The sequence below is a fragment of the Euwallacea similis genome, chromosome 29 (assembly GCF_039881205.1).
Source record: "Euwallacea similis isolate ESF13 chromosome 29, ESF131.1, whole genome shotgun sequence".
NCBI lineage: Eukaryota > Metazoa > Arthropoda > Insecta > Coleoptera > Curculionidae > Euwallacea > Euwallacea similis.
In genome coordinates, this window is record NC_089637.1 from 1,307,048 (window position 1) to 1,324,814 (window position 17,767).

Consider the following 17,767-nt stretch of genomic DNA (forward strand, 5'->3'; position numbering starts at 1 on the left):
TAATAATATATAGTAAAATTTATTTTAAAAAATATATTAAAAATTAATATATTTTACTACTCCGACATACAAATATTTCTACGTTATGACTATGAATTTCACCAGCTTAAAATCTCTAAGTAAAAGATCTTCAATTTGTCTAAAGAGTCTTGATGTAACTTTATTTAACTAGTAAATTCTTCTAAATTTTAAAATTGGCAAAATTTAATTATAATAAGCATTTTATTACCATTTATTTTATTGTTTGGTAATAATCTCAGTTAAAACTAACTTTTTTAAAAGTTTTACCCGTTACTAAGGGCTCTAACGAACACCCTTATTAACGAGTCAATGATAAATCTATCGCCCTATTTAGACTCTTGGACAAAAGAGAAAAAAAAACGAAAATATACAGAAAACTAAAATGTATGAGAGGTGAATACATAAAATGTATCAAACACTCTAAAATTTCACTTCTCAATCTCTGAGGAATGAGGGTTTCTTCAATATGAGTCATGCTATCATTCTAAAAGGTTGATTTGAGTAAGCGTTTACTACTTGATTTATCTTTTTTTTTAAATTTAATTTTCTGTGTTAGCAATTAATCCATATGGTGTTTGTTAGTATTTATCTATCCGAGATACACAGGGTAGCTAACCAAAAGCTTTCCACTGAAGTTTTCTGTCTTATGATATAGAAAACGCGAAAACTCTGGGACCTGTCAACTTTAATTTCAACGATTATTTCTTTAGAATCATAATTTTCCCAGGTTTAACCTCTAAGCGACGGAGACTTTCACCGTAAAAATCTTGAATGGAAAGGGTTGTTATTCATTACGTTAAAGGGCATTCAATTGCCTTTTTAATGCCACCTCATTTGTTAATTTTAGATGATCAGTTCTTGAGAAATTAAAGTTTAAAAACGATGTTATCGATTCCACTTGCCATTTCTTTCTATTTGTTGGTTGTTGAAAACGACCACCACCATGCAGTGGTGAAGACATTGTTCAACGTGCTTTTTGATATAATTGAGCATTTATGGTGTTATGAGATTACATTCGTGTACAAAAAAAAGTCTTCAATTGATTCAGGTTGTGTCGCATAAATTTTAGGTTTAAGTGGCCCCATAAAAAAAGTACATAGGAGACAAATCTGGGAAACGTAAGTACCTATGGACTTTTAAGCCATATATTATCTAACTTTCGATATAATTGCTTCTGCGCTAGACCACCTGTAACAACATTGAGAACAATGCAATTTTCTTTAAGTCCACTGGGACCTCCGCCCTTTCCATTGTTCGGCTGTATTAAGAAAAGCAACAAATCATTCTTAATCCATTTTCCAAAAGCAACTTTGTTTAAGTATTGATCTACGCAAAGTAAACGAATAAGTTATTAGATACAACGAATCTCATCTGGTCTCATCCCTTGTATCGTAGAAATCCTAAACCTTGGCGTCTTTTCTATGTGCTGATTTAACTGTATTTAGCCGGATCGCTAATCTCCTATCGTTAGTTGGAAATTAGCTCTGAGCTCGTAAATTCCCTAATGTATAGCTGAGATTTAGATAAGGCGTTTCGGGGATTCGTGGCAATTCAAAAACGAGAATCAATCACACAGTTCAATTCGGGGGAGTGAAATACTTTTTATTCACGATTCGGGTGCAAATTTAGAGCGACATCTGAGATGAGTGATTTATTGTAGGGGAATCGGTATTTTCGTGCGGTGCCAAAACCAATTTTCCTTGGAAAAGATTTTAGACGTCTTGATCGCCGTCGTGTAAAAAACATACGACAAAATCCTGGATTCAATCGGATGGATGGGAATTTTGTGTATGTGACGCCGGATGGGATAAAACTTAATCGATGGCGTGATTCTGTGTTTGGAAATGAGAGAGATTAAGATGGATGTGGCGTGTTAATTCAAATTCAGAGGGTGGTGGTGATTGTGGCAGGAAGAAAAAGCAAATTCGCCTAGCAAAAACCTTAACGGAATTGAGGATAATGATAAATTATGGGTATTGTTTGGATTGCCCTCCAGTTAGAGTCAGTGTTCGTTATTTAATTGACGTGGAATTATTGATTTTAATTCACTAAACGGGAGGTAAATCTCGGACACATAAAAAGAAACTAAACACTAAACAGCAACCTCCAACAGAGAAAATTCAGTTTAAACGAAAGAGATTTGGATTGAGGGCATGATTCATGTAAAAAACACTCTTCATCTTGAGCTATTGAAAAGGTGAATTTCGGAGTGTTTCGCACATTTTAGATATTCACCTCTCATATGTATTAATTCACCGTATTTTGTGACGCTCATAGATTTATCACCGGAACGTTACTAAGGGTGTTCGACCGGGTTCTTGGGGTACATACGCGCTAAGCGGGTACCCGTGATTCGTCCAATTGACCGCATGCAATAAAAATGTCTTCTGGGAAATTCTATTCGCACCATCATCCGGCCGATAGTGCGAATCGAAATAAAGTTTCCTAACAGAACATTTTTATTCCATGCGGTCAATTGGACGGCTGACCGCATCACGGGACCCCGCTTAATACGTATGTGCTCTTAGTTAAAGGAAACCATCGTTTTCAGTTAGTTTTAGCCGAGAATTGTGTGCAATTCCACCGCTCCAAAAACATCTACCAGAGTATAAGGCGTTATTGCCAAAAAATAAAAGAAATAATTCGTCAATGCTTTCTTGAAATTGAACGACTTAAACGGGAAACCTGATTGCCATTTCAGATATTGACTTCATCAAATCAGATTTCCAGTGTTTCTCTACCTTCTAATAAATTATAACGTGATTGACTATTAAAGCCGAGGGTTAGGTGCTTGCATCAGAACACGCGAGATACCCGAAGGCAATATCTGCAGAAACAGATGTAAGAGTAACCCAAATATGGTAGGATATTCAAATATATCTAAGTGAAATACTAGCAAAAAACCAATAAGATAAAAGGGATTCGCGAGCAGGGATAGCTCGGATCCATTCTCGATTATATTTATCTTCCATATTATATCTGTATAAGACATAACAGACATTGTACGTTATGGAAAAATTTTCATATAGGTATACGAAAACATACATATTTTATGATATATGGAGGTGAATGTATGCTAAAAGAAAATAGGGTTGGTTGCTATTTCAGCTGAGTCCGGTTTTATAAACATGGAAAAATATGAGAAAATGTATTGCCTTTACATCCAGGATAAGACATAAATCACTGGCAACTGTTATTTTTCTGATTACTTAAAAGCTTTTTGCATGTTTACAAAATTTGTAAAAGAGGTCTTATTAAAATTTTATATAAACAATAGATACAATACAGTGTGATTCATGAAGTCCGCAGTATATGGGAAATTCTTTTATTTCTGAATTTGGGTAAATTTTGATTTTGCTTTTGGGGTGTGCTTCAGAAATGATGAGAAATGACATACAAATCAAAATTACTGTCTATAACTGTTAAATTGCATTTTTTTTAATATTCAAAATCTACCATTATTTCCCAAAATTTTAAAAAATCACAAAGGAAAGAGTTTCTTCATTTCTTATTTTATAGCCATGTACCAATTTTCAACTTTCTCAGACCATTTTTATCTAAACGTTTTTTTTGTATACCTGCATTTTCGAAGTATTCAAATTGGTAAGCAACCTTGTAAGAATAATTACAGTATACCAAAGTAATTGTCTGAATGAGTATTCATTAGTTAAAGTTGTAATAAATTTGTCTTTTTAAAAAAATGTAAAATTCATTAAAGACGCTACGTATACCTTGATGCAAAGTTGATCTAGTTTATAAAGAAAATATTCAGGTCACCTTATTCCGCTATTTTTATAAATGTTATTGACACAGAATTAGATATAAACAAATATCAGCTGACCGATTTGAGTACTTTCGAAATGTAGGAATGCAAAAATGTTTAAAAATGAAAGTCGTCCGAGAAAGTTGAGAATTGGCATATGGGGAGAAAATAAGAAGCTTTTTCCTATGTGATTTTTCAAAATTTCGAGAAATAATAGTAGATTTTGAATGTTTTTGAAAAAAAAATGCAATTTGACAGTTATAGATGATTATTTGTTTTTCGATTTATCTGTCATTTCTCATCATTCCTGAAACATAACCCGAAGACAAAGTCAAAATTTACCCAGAATCATAAGTAAAAGAACTCCCCATTCACACTGTATACGTACTAAAGCAACACATATTTCCTTTTCTTTAAGAAAAAAATAGCATTATTTTTTAAACACAACCCCCTTCGTGTAGCAAAGACCAAATTGGCAATTTAAACGGTGCATTCGCATTGATCACGATATTCGCCATTTAGTGGCCCAAAGTTGGCGAGGCCATTAAATGAAATTTGCTGAAAGAGCTGAAAATGGTTCGAAGTATATGGATTGGAAATTTTCAGGTTTGTTTAATGATAAGGAAGGGACGACTTGAAGAATGCCTTATTCAAGATTTCTCTTTAATGAAGTACGATATGCCTGTTGTGCACTAAAACAAAACTGCTTGATTGGTTATTTGCATATTGCAATTGTAGGTACAATAAAATTAATCCAGAGATAATATAAATCAAAGCCATCAATTTATATCGCAATAACGAGCTGAAGGTTTTATTTTTTTATGGAAATCCATTTCTGGAGCTCAACAATGAGAATCGCGATAAAAATAAAACATTTGGGGCAAAGTTGCGCAATTTGGAGTTCGGGAATGCTCCGTTTTAAAATTTGAAAAATCCATGATGATGTTCCTTCGCAGCTCATTAATATGGGGGTCATGAGGTCTTTTATAGTTCCCCATAAATAATAACCTAATGGGGAAAGATCTGGCAGAGATATTCATATTTTTTCAGAACTCTCTTCCTGCCTAGTGAGGGTGACATGGCGGACCAGCAACATTGCGATGGAACTGAAGGCCATTTAAGCGTGTTTGAGACAAATGTTATTCATGTAATCTGTAAGATAGATCCTTAAAAAGTGCTAATATCCATCTATAGTCAAATTGTTTTCGCAAATGTATGGGCCAATGATCGTATTTCCTAATAAACCAACTCATACTTTTAGCCCGAAACGTCCTCAGTATTCGTGTGGATTTTCCAGATATGTGTATTATAACGATTGAACATGCCTGAGTTGGTAACCCTGCACTCGTCCGTGAATATCACGTTGGAAAGAAAATGGGGATTTGCTCCAACAGTGCCATGATATTCCTACAAAACGCTATTCTCCGTTCAATATCTCCGGGATCCAAAACTTGTATGATCTGAATTTTAAATGGGAAATATTTACAGTTAGTCAAAATGAAGCTCGTACACCCAAAAATTTCAAAAAAACGCCACATATACTTTTGAGATGAGCACTTTTTATTTTGGATAATTACGTTTTCGAAAATAAAACTTCTAAACTCAACAACTTAAATGTTAGTATGCAAAAAAAATTAGATCTGTGATAGAAAACCTAAGACGGGTTTTTATAATAAACCAAAGTAAACTCACACACCGTAAGAAAGCAAAGTAAAATGCTCAATTTTAATATAAGAAACAATGTTTTAATATTTAGTTGGAAGGTCTTTGTTTCTTATAACGTCTTTTAATCTACTGGATATTGATTGCACCAGTTTGTCACAATATTCCGCAGATATTTTAGTCCATTCTTCCATAAAAACTCTTTTCAACTGATCTTTGTTGGAAATCCCGTGAGTTCTTATGCCCGCTTTCAACTGACTTCACAAATTCTCAATCACATTCAAATCCGGACTTTAGGGCGGTGTCTATATCTTTTGGACAATTGCACAAGAGCCAGGGCCTGACTATTGGCTTTATGTTTTGGGTCGTTGTCTTGGTAAAAGTGGAAAAATCTCTTCCATGTCTAATTTTTGAGCGCTTTGTTTGACGTTGTCTTTCAACATTTGCAAATATGTATTTTGGTCCATCAAGAAAATGGAGATTACCTGTACTTTATATACAGCCCCAGATCATTACCGGGGTGGGGGGGACCATTTATGCTTAACAGTTGTACGTAATTTTTTTTCTTTCAAGGCCTCATTCGGTTTCGTTTATACACGATATTGTCCATCCAAACCGAAAACATTGAATTTACTTTCGTCTGTAAATAGTACATTATTCCAAAAAGAAAAGTCTTTATCGTGATATTTTTCAGCGAAATGTGCGCGTTTCGTACGATTTATTTTACTAATCCATGGCTTTTTTCGTGCTACTCTGCCGTGCATTTTATTTTTAATTAATAAATTTCGAACTGTTTGTGGATTTGCACTTTTATGTAAAAATTTCTCTACTCATTTGGCTAATTTAGGAGCTGATATCTTCGCATCTCCTGCGACTCTATGCAAAATCCATCTTTCATCGTGGACGTTAAAATTTTTTCGGGAACTCTTGCGAACTTTATTCTTAATTCTATTTTCGTATAAAAACCGATTCGCTATGCTTTGAATAGTCGAATGGCTTCTATTCACAATTTTGCCTATTTTCCGATAAGATTTTCCTGCATGCAGGTGACGAATTATCAATTCCCGGTCAACAGTACTAACTTGTCCGCGTTGGCGATCTGTACCGTAATCTAATATTCTAATTAAAAGTTATATGAGTTAAACAAATTATAAAGAGAATTAGGAAATACTCATAAGAGAAAATCTTCATTTAGTAGCAAAATACAAGAGCAATATAAAAAGTAGTGTGTTTCGAGTATAACTTTGATTATCATTGAAATATAGTTGTCAATATGTTTTTGTGGACATACTTTTTTCCTATTTTGTGCATATTTATGTTTGTTTACCTATTCCGCATCCAACAAAACAGTTTTTTTTTAATATGAAAGCGTATATTTAGTCTTGTGTACCATTTTCACACAAAATTATTTGGTGCAAAAGTTTCATTTTGACTGACTAGGTTTATTCAAGACTCCGCATTGCCTAATGAGATCCGTTAACTTCTTCTGCTGTAAACCTAGTCGAAATAGAAGGATCTTCTTGAATGGAGAATTTAATTCATTGTCATTTATTATTTTTTAGGAGCTTTCAATAGACTGCTCCACAAAAGTTTGGAGTATGATCAAATCTTAATAAGCAATAAATAGCATGATAGTAAATGTATTTTTTTGTATCACTTTTAAAGTGATAGCAAATAATATGGATAAAAAAGTTAACCCCTTTCTCCATGATTTTTTTAATCTACTTGAAAAAATTAAATATGTTAGCTTTTGCATTGTAATTTATAAGAAAAATAGTTAAAACAATCCTTAGCAAAAAAAAAATGTTTATTATCAAAAAATTGGTTGGTGCCATATATGGCATATCACGCACCGACAACATGAAAATTTTATATATGAAATAAATCATTTAATATGAAATTGTAAAAAACGGTTTCTGTCCTTGCTAAGACATAAAAAACTTCACATTTATTACAAGATATAAAAGATTTTCTATGGCAATCTGGAAATTTACATCTTTGTCGAGTTTCATTCCGAATCGGTAGGTGGTCGACCCCATCTAAACGTCTTCTTCAAGTGGGATTTCCCTAGCCGGAGTCCTTCTTTTTTTATTCAGAAATTTCCATTGATGTACGTGGACGACCTCTTGAACGTGATGTGCTGATATCTATTTTGTAGCATGCTTCGGCTATTAGCAGCTTGAAGTCTACCAATGCTAAATGCATAGCGCTGTTTTCACATTCATTTTTTTTCCTCCATAAAATCCAGGCATTTACGCAGTACACTTCATCCAGAAGATGAAAGAATATCTTCAGGCACCCCTTCCGTGACCGTATTCCAATTCTATAGCATTCAAGCATTGAATCAAGGAGGTCAACACCGCCCATATATTCATTGTAAATGTTTACAGCTTGTGAATATGGTACTGTAATGTAGGAATTATCCTTTCTTAATAGACATTTTACTTCACCCATAGGCTGACTACCTACAAATGTAGACATCAAGCTTACAACTTTGTTGTCAAACCATGAGATTAATGATACTTTTACTTCATTCACATCAGCTACCTTTTCTATTACAGCACCACAACCTTTCTTTTTCACTTCATTTTCTTTTGGCATATTAACATTTTTTATCTTACTTATACGGACAGTGTCTAAGGGTAAGATTCCTTCTTTGTCAAGATATATTTGCAGAAGAAGAGAAGTAAACCAGTAGTCAAAAAACAACTTATAATTCAAGTGTCATGGTATGCTTGCTGTCATTCGCGAGACGATATTACTACTAACTCCTAAATCTAGTGCATTTTGAGGAACAACATTACTTTGACTACCTGCAAATATTTCGTACTAATACGAGAAACCTGAGAACCCACTCAAGACATATGCTTGATAACCCCATTTATGAGGTTTCTTGGGATTATATTGTTTGAGGGAACTCTTGCTTTTGTGGACATAATTTGTTCGTCGATCGCCAAAAATTCTTTTGGCATCAACAATAATCGAGTTTGAAGTTTTGTTAGAAGTGGTCGCAATTTGTGCAGTTTATCATGCCCCACCTGTCCTTGCTGTACAAATGTGCTATTATCATTGAAATGAAGATGGCCTTTTATTTCTTCCCAATGATTACAAGTCATGACCTTAGAAACTAATGGATGCCCTACAGTTGAACTCCAGTAATCTCGACAAGCCGGCAATTGAACAATGGACATATACATATAAACATACGCTTATAAATTGCAGTAATTCTATATTTCAGTGAGTCGAAGCGGCTTTTCAGGTCTTGATTGCACAAAGTATATTTTTGACTGGTACGCGATATCGTGAAGTATTTCGTCAGTAAAAGAAAATCCGAAGAACTCAAATGGACTTTCTAGATTCTGAATTTCGGATGGTAACTGTTCGCTCCCGAGAAATTTTATGTCGTCACTTGGTCGAAAGAAATTACATCTTCTCCATTCTGGGTTACTTTCGGTTGATGGTGGGGGTTGCACAAAATGTATTAGAGGAATATCATTTTCATTGTCATATTCCTTTTCATTGTCAACTTCTCGTTCAGTTTCAGGCTCATTCTCAGGAAGAATTTCATCCCGGTTCAGATTTTCATCATCAGATAAGTTTTCTATCTCACTAACATTGCCGTCTGGTATATCAATAAATGTTGCGCCTACTCCGTAAAACCTTTTAGGAACCATTATTACTTTTATTTATTTTTTGTTTGCGAGGAGGAGGAAATCTTCTAAAGACACCCGACCTGGTCGTCAGCCTGGTCGTCAGGTAGTGTGGGATTTGACCTCAATGGTGCACCCACCTACCCACTAAAACCACCTCCTTTCTTCCGTCCTGAAACCGCCTCTCAGCATTACATCAGGGAAGAATCTATTATTACTAAAAATAATAATTTTGTCGTAGCTAGCCATTCCACGAATGCATGTTGTGTCATATATGGCACAATCCTAATTTGCGGTGGTACCTATCAATCAATAACTTTTTCCTTATTATCTGTTACCAATTTTGCACTCACAATATCTATTTTTATAGTATTTTTACTACGCAGAATAATCTACAACGATCAAGTCTAAATAAGCTTATTTGAATTGGTCCCTAATGAACCAAGTCATACCGGTGTCTCTGTCACGTTATTATGTTACGTGCAGTTAATTATACAGGGTGTTTCAGAATAGTATGTCATAAATTTAAGGGGAGATTCTATGAGTGATTTTGAGAAAAAAAGTTTATATGAACTTAGGTCCGTCTTCGCTTTCTGTCTGAAATACAGGGTGTTATAGTTTGCTATATCTTTTTTTAACAAATCCGGGCCTGCATTAAATATTTTTATCAAACTTGGTGGGCATAAGTTAGGTATAGAAACACATCTTTTTAAAAAAAACGAATTTTTAAATTTAAACATTGACGCCTCCAATGCCATAAAAAATCGCATAATAGCTTCTTGTAACAATATTAGAAATACTCCGGGTATTCTTCAAAGAGTGCGCGATAATATGAGAAAAAGGGCTGAGGCATGTATCCTTGCAGGCGAAGGACATTTTCGGCAACTTATTTAATTTTTTTTGTCTGAATGGTCCTTATAAATTGCTCCAAATTAAGTATTATTATAACTAATTCGGTCGTTATTATAACGTACAATGTTAACTAATCCGTTTGTTGTTTGAAAACGCTTGATGTTGCGAAAAAAATTCAAGACATCATTTTTTTAACAAAAAAAACTAGAATTAAGAAAACAATTTTTATTTTTTGAAAAAGCAGTGGTCTAACATATTTTTCACAAAAAATAATCAGGGTTATGGCCTTGGGGGCGTCACTGTTTAAATTTAAAAATTTGTTTTTCTCTTAAAAGATGTGTTTTTACGCCTAGCTTACGTCCACCAAATCTGATAAAAATATTTAACGCAGGCCCGAACTTATTAAAAAAATATATAGCAAACTTTAACACTCTGTATTTCAGACAGAAAGCGAAAACGGACCTAGGTTCATATAAACTATTTTTTGCCAAAATCACTTATAAAATCACCCTTTAAATTTATGACATACTATTTTGAAACACCCTGTAGAAATCTACCTCAACTGTGACATTTACAGAGAATTATAAGAATGTCTAAAGTCAAGTCTCTCATATATTATAAAATAATCTAATAAATAACGGCATATACAGGGCAAATAAGAGTTCGTGCCATATATGGCACACTATGCAGGAAGGGATTAAGTTTATTATTATTTTATATATTTTCTTTAAATGTAATCAAAACATTGATATTGGATTCTATGTCATTTGGGTAGCTCTTGTTTTCTTATTTGGTTTTACCAAGGTGTTCGATCATTTTTATGATGGTTCGGAGAAAGTTAAGTTCAGGAGAACAAAAACTCCAAGCTAGATGAAAACAACAGGATATTGCACAATTGTCCCACATTTCTCAAAGTGTGACATCCAGACCGTTAACAAAGTTTCAACATACTGGAAACGTCTCAAAGAGACTGCAAAAAAGAATGACTGAATAGAACCACGGCTGCTCAAGACTGACTTTACAGCTTCTGCACGAAGAAAACCCCTGTCGACATGTAGGCATTTGGCAGGTAGTCTATGGAAAGCTACAGGAGTCTAAGTTTCCACTGAAACAATTCGTAGGAGACCTAAAGCAGTAAACATAGTCTCGAGACGCCTTTTAAGAAGAGTTCCCCTTATCCAAGAAAATAAACTTGCAAGACTAGAGTGGGCGAAAGAGCACATCAATTGGGGTGAAGAGTGGCGTTTTGTATTTTTTTACAGACAAGTCCAGATTTGGCCGTTACTTTGATAGTCGGCGTGTTCGTGTCTGGATAAACTCTGGAGTACGCAGAAACTTAGGAATTGTACAAAAAGTTTTAGAGCGCAATAATGGTCTGGAGCGGAATTTGCTATGAAGGGAAAAGTGAGTTGTACATACTTGAAAGAAATATGAATGCACAAATTTATGAGAAAAACATCATCAGCAACATTTTGCCAAATTTTTAAGCTACTATAGGAGAAAATTTCTGATTTTTGGACAATAATACGCGACCACATCGTACAGCAATCGTTATAGTCGATGCGATTGAAAATGTAGGTATCGTACATTTACCGTTTCCGCTAAGATCGCCGAACCTTAACCGTATTGAATATATATGGGATATGTTGCAAAGAAGTATTGAAAAACATCGACCACGCCCCAAGACAATGCCACAGCCTCGAGAACTTCTTCCACAGTTATGAGAAAATTTACCACAAGACAAGATAAATCATCTCATTGAAAGTATGCCAAGACGATGTAAAGCATTTATAGATATGAGGGGAGGCCATACGACATTCTGAATTTTCGAGATGTAGTTTGTATATTATTTTTGATTTTGCAAAAATTCTTTGTTACTTTTTTGGTTTTTTTAAAGAAATTAAAAAATATCATCAACAATAATTTTTTACTTATTTTTTAACAAGGATCACAAAAGAAATAATTCCTGTTGCTAGCTCTTAGTAATATCCAAAGTATCCTAATATCTCTAACCGTTGTGGAGAAGTTTATTTTATTCACCGCCTCGTAAATTTCCACTTAATTTCCATTTGATCTACGAGCACGCCTTTTAGGCTTACCAGGAAATTACACCAAATTCGGCTAAATTTCTAAGAAGGAATAGAAAATAATTTTCAACTGGTTGTTACCTGTCTGGATACTACTGTAGATATGTTTCCGAAGTAACTTTCACAGTTTAATGCGAAACGTAATAAATTTCTAGCATATCTCTCTTTTCTTCACATAAAAAACGCACATGAATGAATTCATATTAACTTTGTAACTGTAGGTGATCTTAAGCGAAATTCAGCTGAACTGTTAAAAACGTCTTTATTAAACGAAAATATGACCGTTATTTCCTAAGTATTTCCCGCACAAACAGGATTTTATGTTTATACATATCAAGATAGTGCTCGTAAGAAAAAACAAAACTGATGATGATTGGTGCAAATCGAAACGCTGGATTTCAAACATGGCATCGCCACGTTGTAGAAGAGGAAAAGTTGCAACGATGAAGTGCCAATTATTTAAATTATTTCGCCAAATAATTGTAGAAAAAAAATGTTATAAAATTTCATTTTTTTCCGTATATCGACGAAAGTCATTAGAATTTTTTTAATTTTAAAATGGCATATTTTTTAAGTCCAAATTGTGAAACTTGCCCTAATTCCACCGACCTCGTATCTTTTATTTAAACCGAGATGCTCATGGTTGAGTTTCAGAAGCGGCGACTCTGTTTTACATTCACGCAGATGACTCTTTTCTCGATTAACTAAACATAAATTCGACTAAATATTGATTTTACTAAATTAACTATGGTAGATCAGCGATATAACATCAATTACTAAGTGAGGATAAGTAGAGGAACTCCACTTAGCATCGTTCGATAATTTAGACCTTATATTCTGGAAATACGGTAGTTGGGGTTGCAGTGCATTATACTGACTGCAGTTGAAGAAAGTTCTACTTTTTAATTAAACTAATGTTAATATCTAAATTTTTACTAATATTTTTGGACAAGCACAATTTGTTCATGCGAGTGACATTTTGATCGTAAAAGAGATTGATCTATTAAATCCTCTTAAGTATTTTTTCATATTTGTCTCAGTTTCCGAGATATTTAAACATATTTTCTCATAATCAAACATATTCAGTTTCGCAAAAAGGAATCTGTCCTATATACATAATCCCCTGCTGACAAATTTGCTCTTTTAACTATATAAAAGCGCCGAAATCGAGAAGAAATATGGAATGGCACTCGACATTGTCACGCCTCTTACAACTCCATTAGAGTGTCAATGGGAATTTGATGATTTCTGAAAAGAACTAGGGCGGAAGTGCCTGTCAATGCGGACTTTGCTGCAGTAGATAGCGAAAACCAAATTAAAAAAAATCGAAATTCATCCTGAGGTAATGTTATACTCCAAGACGGGCTCGCTCACATATGAAAACCTTCATCTAATTTGAGCTAAAAGTCGCATATGAAAATCTTCCTTAACAATTTTTCATTCTTTCATAAAATTTGAACTAAAAATAGCGTTACGATAGGAAACATGAAAGAAACCAAATTAAGCCCTTTTTAGATCTGAAAATACAATGCAGCGGGGTAGGTATGCATGAGTAGTTATGACGTGTTAAACATCATCCTAGACATACAACTTATGAACAAACACCACTCAATTTCATGAACGGAATAACGTATGAAAATTTCTATAAGCGAAGTTAATAAGTTCTTCACTGGCGACAAAAGATCAATTTCACCACCCACTGCCTTGGAAACTCATTTCATCTAGTGTTCGGTAATTATTAATTAGAGCGCCTTTGTCCTTTGTCAAAGCTACTCCCAGTGCTACTTAACAAACCTCCAAAATTAAACTTGAAACTAGTTTAATTATAGATGTTGTAATTTACCTACTTGGGGTTGAAAATTCGGATTAATTACTGAGAATCTTGATAATAGGATTAAAGAGGCGATTGCATTGAGATTAAAAGTTGTGAGTCTCATATCTAAGAATTATGAAGAAACAGGTTATTTTTGTTTTAGGATTCCTTCGTATGAAATCTAGTGCAGATTCCTCAGCAGCAGATTCTGGAAATTACGGAATCAAGGACGTCATGGCAGCATTGCGCTGGATAAAAATTAATATTGCAGCTTTTGGGGGAGATCCAAATCGAGTGAATCTCATAGGAGAAGACACTGGGGCTGCTATAGTCAATTTGTTGTTTTTGTCTCCAAGATCCAAAGGTGAGTATAGTGAAGCTTGTTATAAATCCTTAATTTGTATCTGGTAATAATATACTACTTATCATACAAATTGCAACACCTAGAAGAGAACCTGAACCAAAATTAGTTGTATTAGTAATACAATTAATCAGATTTTACATATAATGCCGTATGTTACATACAGGAAGTGTTAAAATCGATTGCTATTCCATACATTTAACGTATTGAAAACCTACTTTTCAAGCAAGACAATGCACGGCCACATATTGCTCGTATTACTATGGATCATCCATAACGTTGCATTGTTAATGTGCTTCCTTGGCCTCCACGCTCTCCTGATCTTTCCTCTATAGAACACGTATGGGACATGACAGGAAAAAGTGTTATTACACTGGAGAATCCATGATGTACTTTAGCAGAGTTGCGAAATGCAATTCAAGTTGCTCGGGATACGCTACCTCAAGAGGAAATCGACTATTTGCTTAGAAGCGTGCCCAGACGAGTTTCTGAGAGTGCAAATTCACAAGGTGGTTATACACATTATTCGAATTTTAAAGACTATCTGGACTTCGGTTGACTTCCAAATTACATTTGTTATTTTGTATAGTATTGTCAACATATTTACAAAGTTTCATTCAAATACCTTCATTATTTTTAGATGCTACAATTTTTATGATAAGTGGTATAAATTATTTGTAAAAGAAGCACATTTTCCCTGCAAGACCAAATGAGAACTTGGTAATTACTGAAATGTTGCTTGAATTCAATTTGTGGATTTTATATTCAGTACTTTCGTATTTCAATGAAATCCAACAATAGGCCACGAACTCTTCATTAGAAAGAACTTTATTATTGTTCTAATCTACATATTTCGTGTTTTAAATATTTTGTGATGGATCTAAACAAAACACTGGTATACAGAACAATTTAATTAAGCCATTACATTACTTAAGAACATCTCTTAGATTTCTAATGAAGATTATAGTATAGAAATACTTACCATAATATACATTGACATGCTGAAGAAACCTTTGTTTATCTATTGATTTATGGTTTTCTTGAAGGAAATCTTGCTCCTTAACTTTTCATTTAAGTTCGCATAAACACAAATAATATTCATGTTTTTTTGAATGCTAAATTTGGTGTTAAAACACTTTCGAAAATTTTTTTTTTTTGAGATATTTTCTAAATATTGTCAAAGTTTTATTTTTAATTATATTTTAAAGCCACTTTTTGTATTCTACGACGCCCTGTAGAAATAATTATTACTTATATGACGTTTTAGATTTATGGGACAATCCTCAGGTTGTAATATTGTTTATCGCATATCGTTGTATTGAGAATTAAACACTAATTTGAAATTTGCAATAAAAAATCCAGGTCCAGACTTGAAATAACTAACCTTAGGACGACTCCACAAATCTGAAACGTCGTAAAATAAATATAATGTTTTACAAGATGTCATAAAGCTTAAAAAGCTATGGTGAAGTGGTTTTGGCTCTTTAATTCTTTGTTAAATAATCCTACAATTTTCAAAATAATGTGTTGACTATTTTAAAAATTTCTTAAATATCTTAAGAACAAAATATTTTCAAAACTGTTTTAAGGTCAAATTGATATGTTAATGTCATTATCTAAAACTCTCCCTCTTTAACTGATTTTTCTCCAATAATATTTAAAAATACCTGTAAAGCCTGTATGAAAATGGAACTCAGTGGAAATCTTCTGATAAAGAATGCTCTTTTTTATTGGCAGGATTGTTCAAAAGAGTGATATTATTAAGCGGTACTGCCTTAAGTCCTTGGGCCACAATGCACAATGCAGATAGTATTAGACTTTCTGTAGGAAGACAAATGGGATGTTTGCCACAAGATGCTAAGGGAGATGACCTGGAAGATATTGCAGCATGTATGAGATCAAGGTAACACTACTTATACAATAATTAGGAGACTGAACCATGCCACAATTTGAATCAAATTTCAACAATTCCAGAAAAAAATTAATGCCTTTATATATAGTATATATATAGTATACTATACCTATATATATATACATATATTATATACAGGGTGCGTCAGGTATTTGAGGGCATATTGACTTCAAAAATTAAAATATTATATTTCTTAGAAAGCTATTATATTTGAATGGTATATTTATTACGAAGCTACTGACTCTTAAGCTACAGAATTGTTCAATGAAATTTCTCAGCAGCAATAACAGCTTCAATTCTCTGCCGAAAACGGTTGCATGCCCGAATCAAATGGTCTTTGTCCATATGTGTCATTACCGCGACAATAGCGGCTCTTGGGGAATCTAGTGTGTTATGGGGATGTTTATTAGTCTCCCGTTCGACAACGCCCCATACATAAAAATCAAAAGGATTGCAATCGGGAGGACCAGGTGGCCACATGTTTGGGGTTATGTAATCACGCAGATTCTCAGACATCCAATCTTGTGTCGTGGTGGTTTTGTGTGATGGAACATAGTCCTGTTGAAACACGCATGGTCTCTTACCACGCACACTGTTTCTCCAGGGTTTCACAATTGTTTCTAAGACCTGAATATAAGCAGCAGAATTCACCCGAAGATCTTGGGAAAAGAAATAGGGTGACATGACGTGCCCTTCATAGATTACCACTCCCAAAACCATGACCGTTACCGGAAATTTTGTATGCATAACACGAGGAACTTCTGAAGGATCCGAACATAGCCTTCTATCGTTCCGTCGGTTTATTTTTCGATCCTGGTCAAAATTTTTTTCGACTGAAAAAACCAGAGCATGTCCGAAGTTTAGGGATGTTTTAACTTGTTTAAAAGCCTTTTTGCTCAGATTAAATGTTGTTCCCGGGTTTGCATCGACATAAATTGACCTCTACGCATTACATAGGAATTCTATCTATCGGATGTCTTCGTGGATAACACGGCGGATTGTGCATTCAGAAACATGAAGGTTTCTCGATATGGCTCTTACCGACTTTAAAGGGTCATCATCATTCGAAAAATGTTTGTTTTTGAATTCTGCATCGAACTAAATTAAAATATACGGGGGTCCCAATTTAAATTAAGAAAAATAAAACACTTTGAAGTTTGAAAAATGTGACGCTAAATTTTGGAGACCCTGTACAATATCGATCATCGAAACTTTTTTAATAAAACTATTAAACCATGCTTAATAAGCATCTTGAGTAGTTTCTTTACATAGACATTATCTCTATTTTTTATTATTTTTTCAAGCTAGAGGCGCAAATGTAATTTTTTCAGTTTTTAATTTTTTTCGCCAGTATTATTTAACCGATCTCAACAAAATTTTAGGAATATATAGACAATCATAGAAAGCATTTAAATTGTGAAAAAAAAATAGGGCGTTCCATTAAAAAAAAAGTTCGGTATCGTCACACTTTTTTGGGACACCCTGTATAATTAGAAATATTTTCCTGGAGTACGTCCTAAGACACAGGTAAAGTATACAAAATATCGAAATCCTACTGTCAATGATAACCGAGCTATAGGAGACAGGAGGTGAAGTGCGCCACCCTGTATACAGGGTGTTCCACCCCAGCTAGAACATTCGATAGC

At 34.0% G+C, this 17,767-nt stretch overlaps 1 protein-coding gene across 1 annotated transcript in view; it reads left to right on the top strand.

The window, feature by feature from the left end:
- LOC136417638 (neuroligin-1-like) overlaps positions 1 to 17,767 on the top strand; it is a 94,600-nt gene that overhangs the window by 40,896 nt on the left and 35,937 nt on the right. The window contains exons 6-7 of the mRNA XM_066403416.1: positions 14,012 to 14,212; positions 15,947 to 16,112. Of these exons, the coding sequence (XP_066259513.1) occupies positions 14,012 to 14,212; positions 15,947 to 16,112 (367 nt within the window). The remainder of the gene's footprint in view (positions 1 to 14,011; positions 14,213 to 15,946; positions 16,113 to 17,767) is intronic.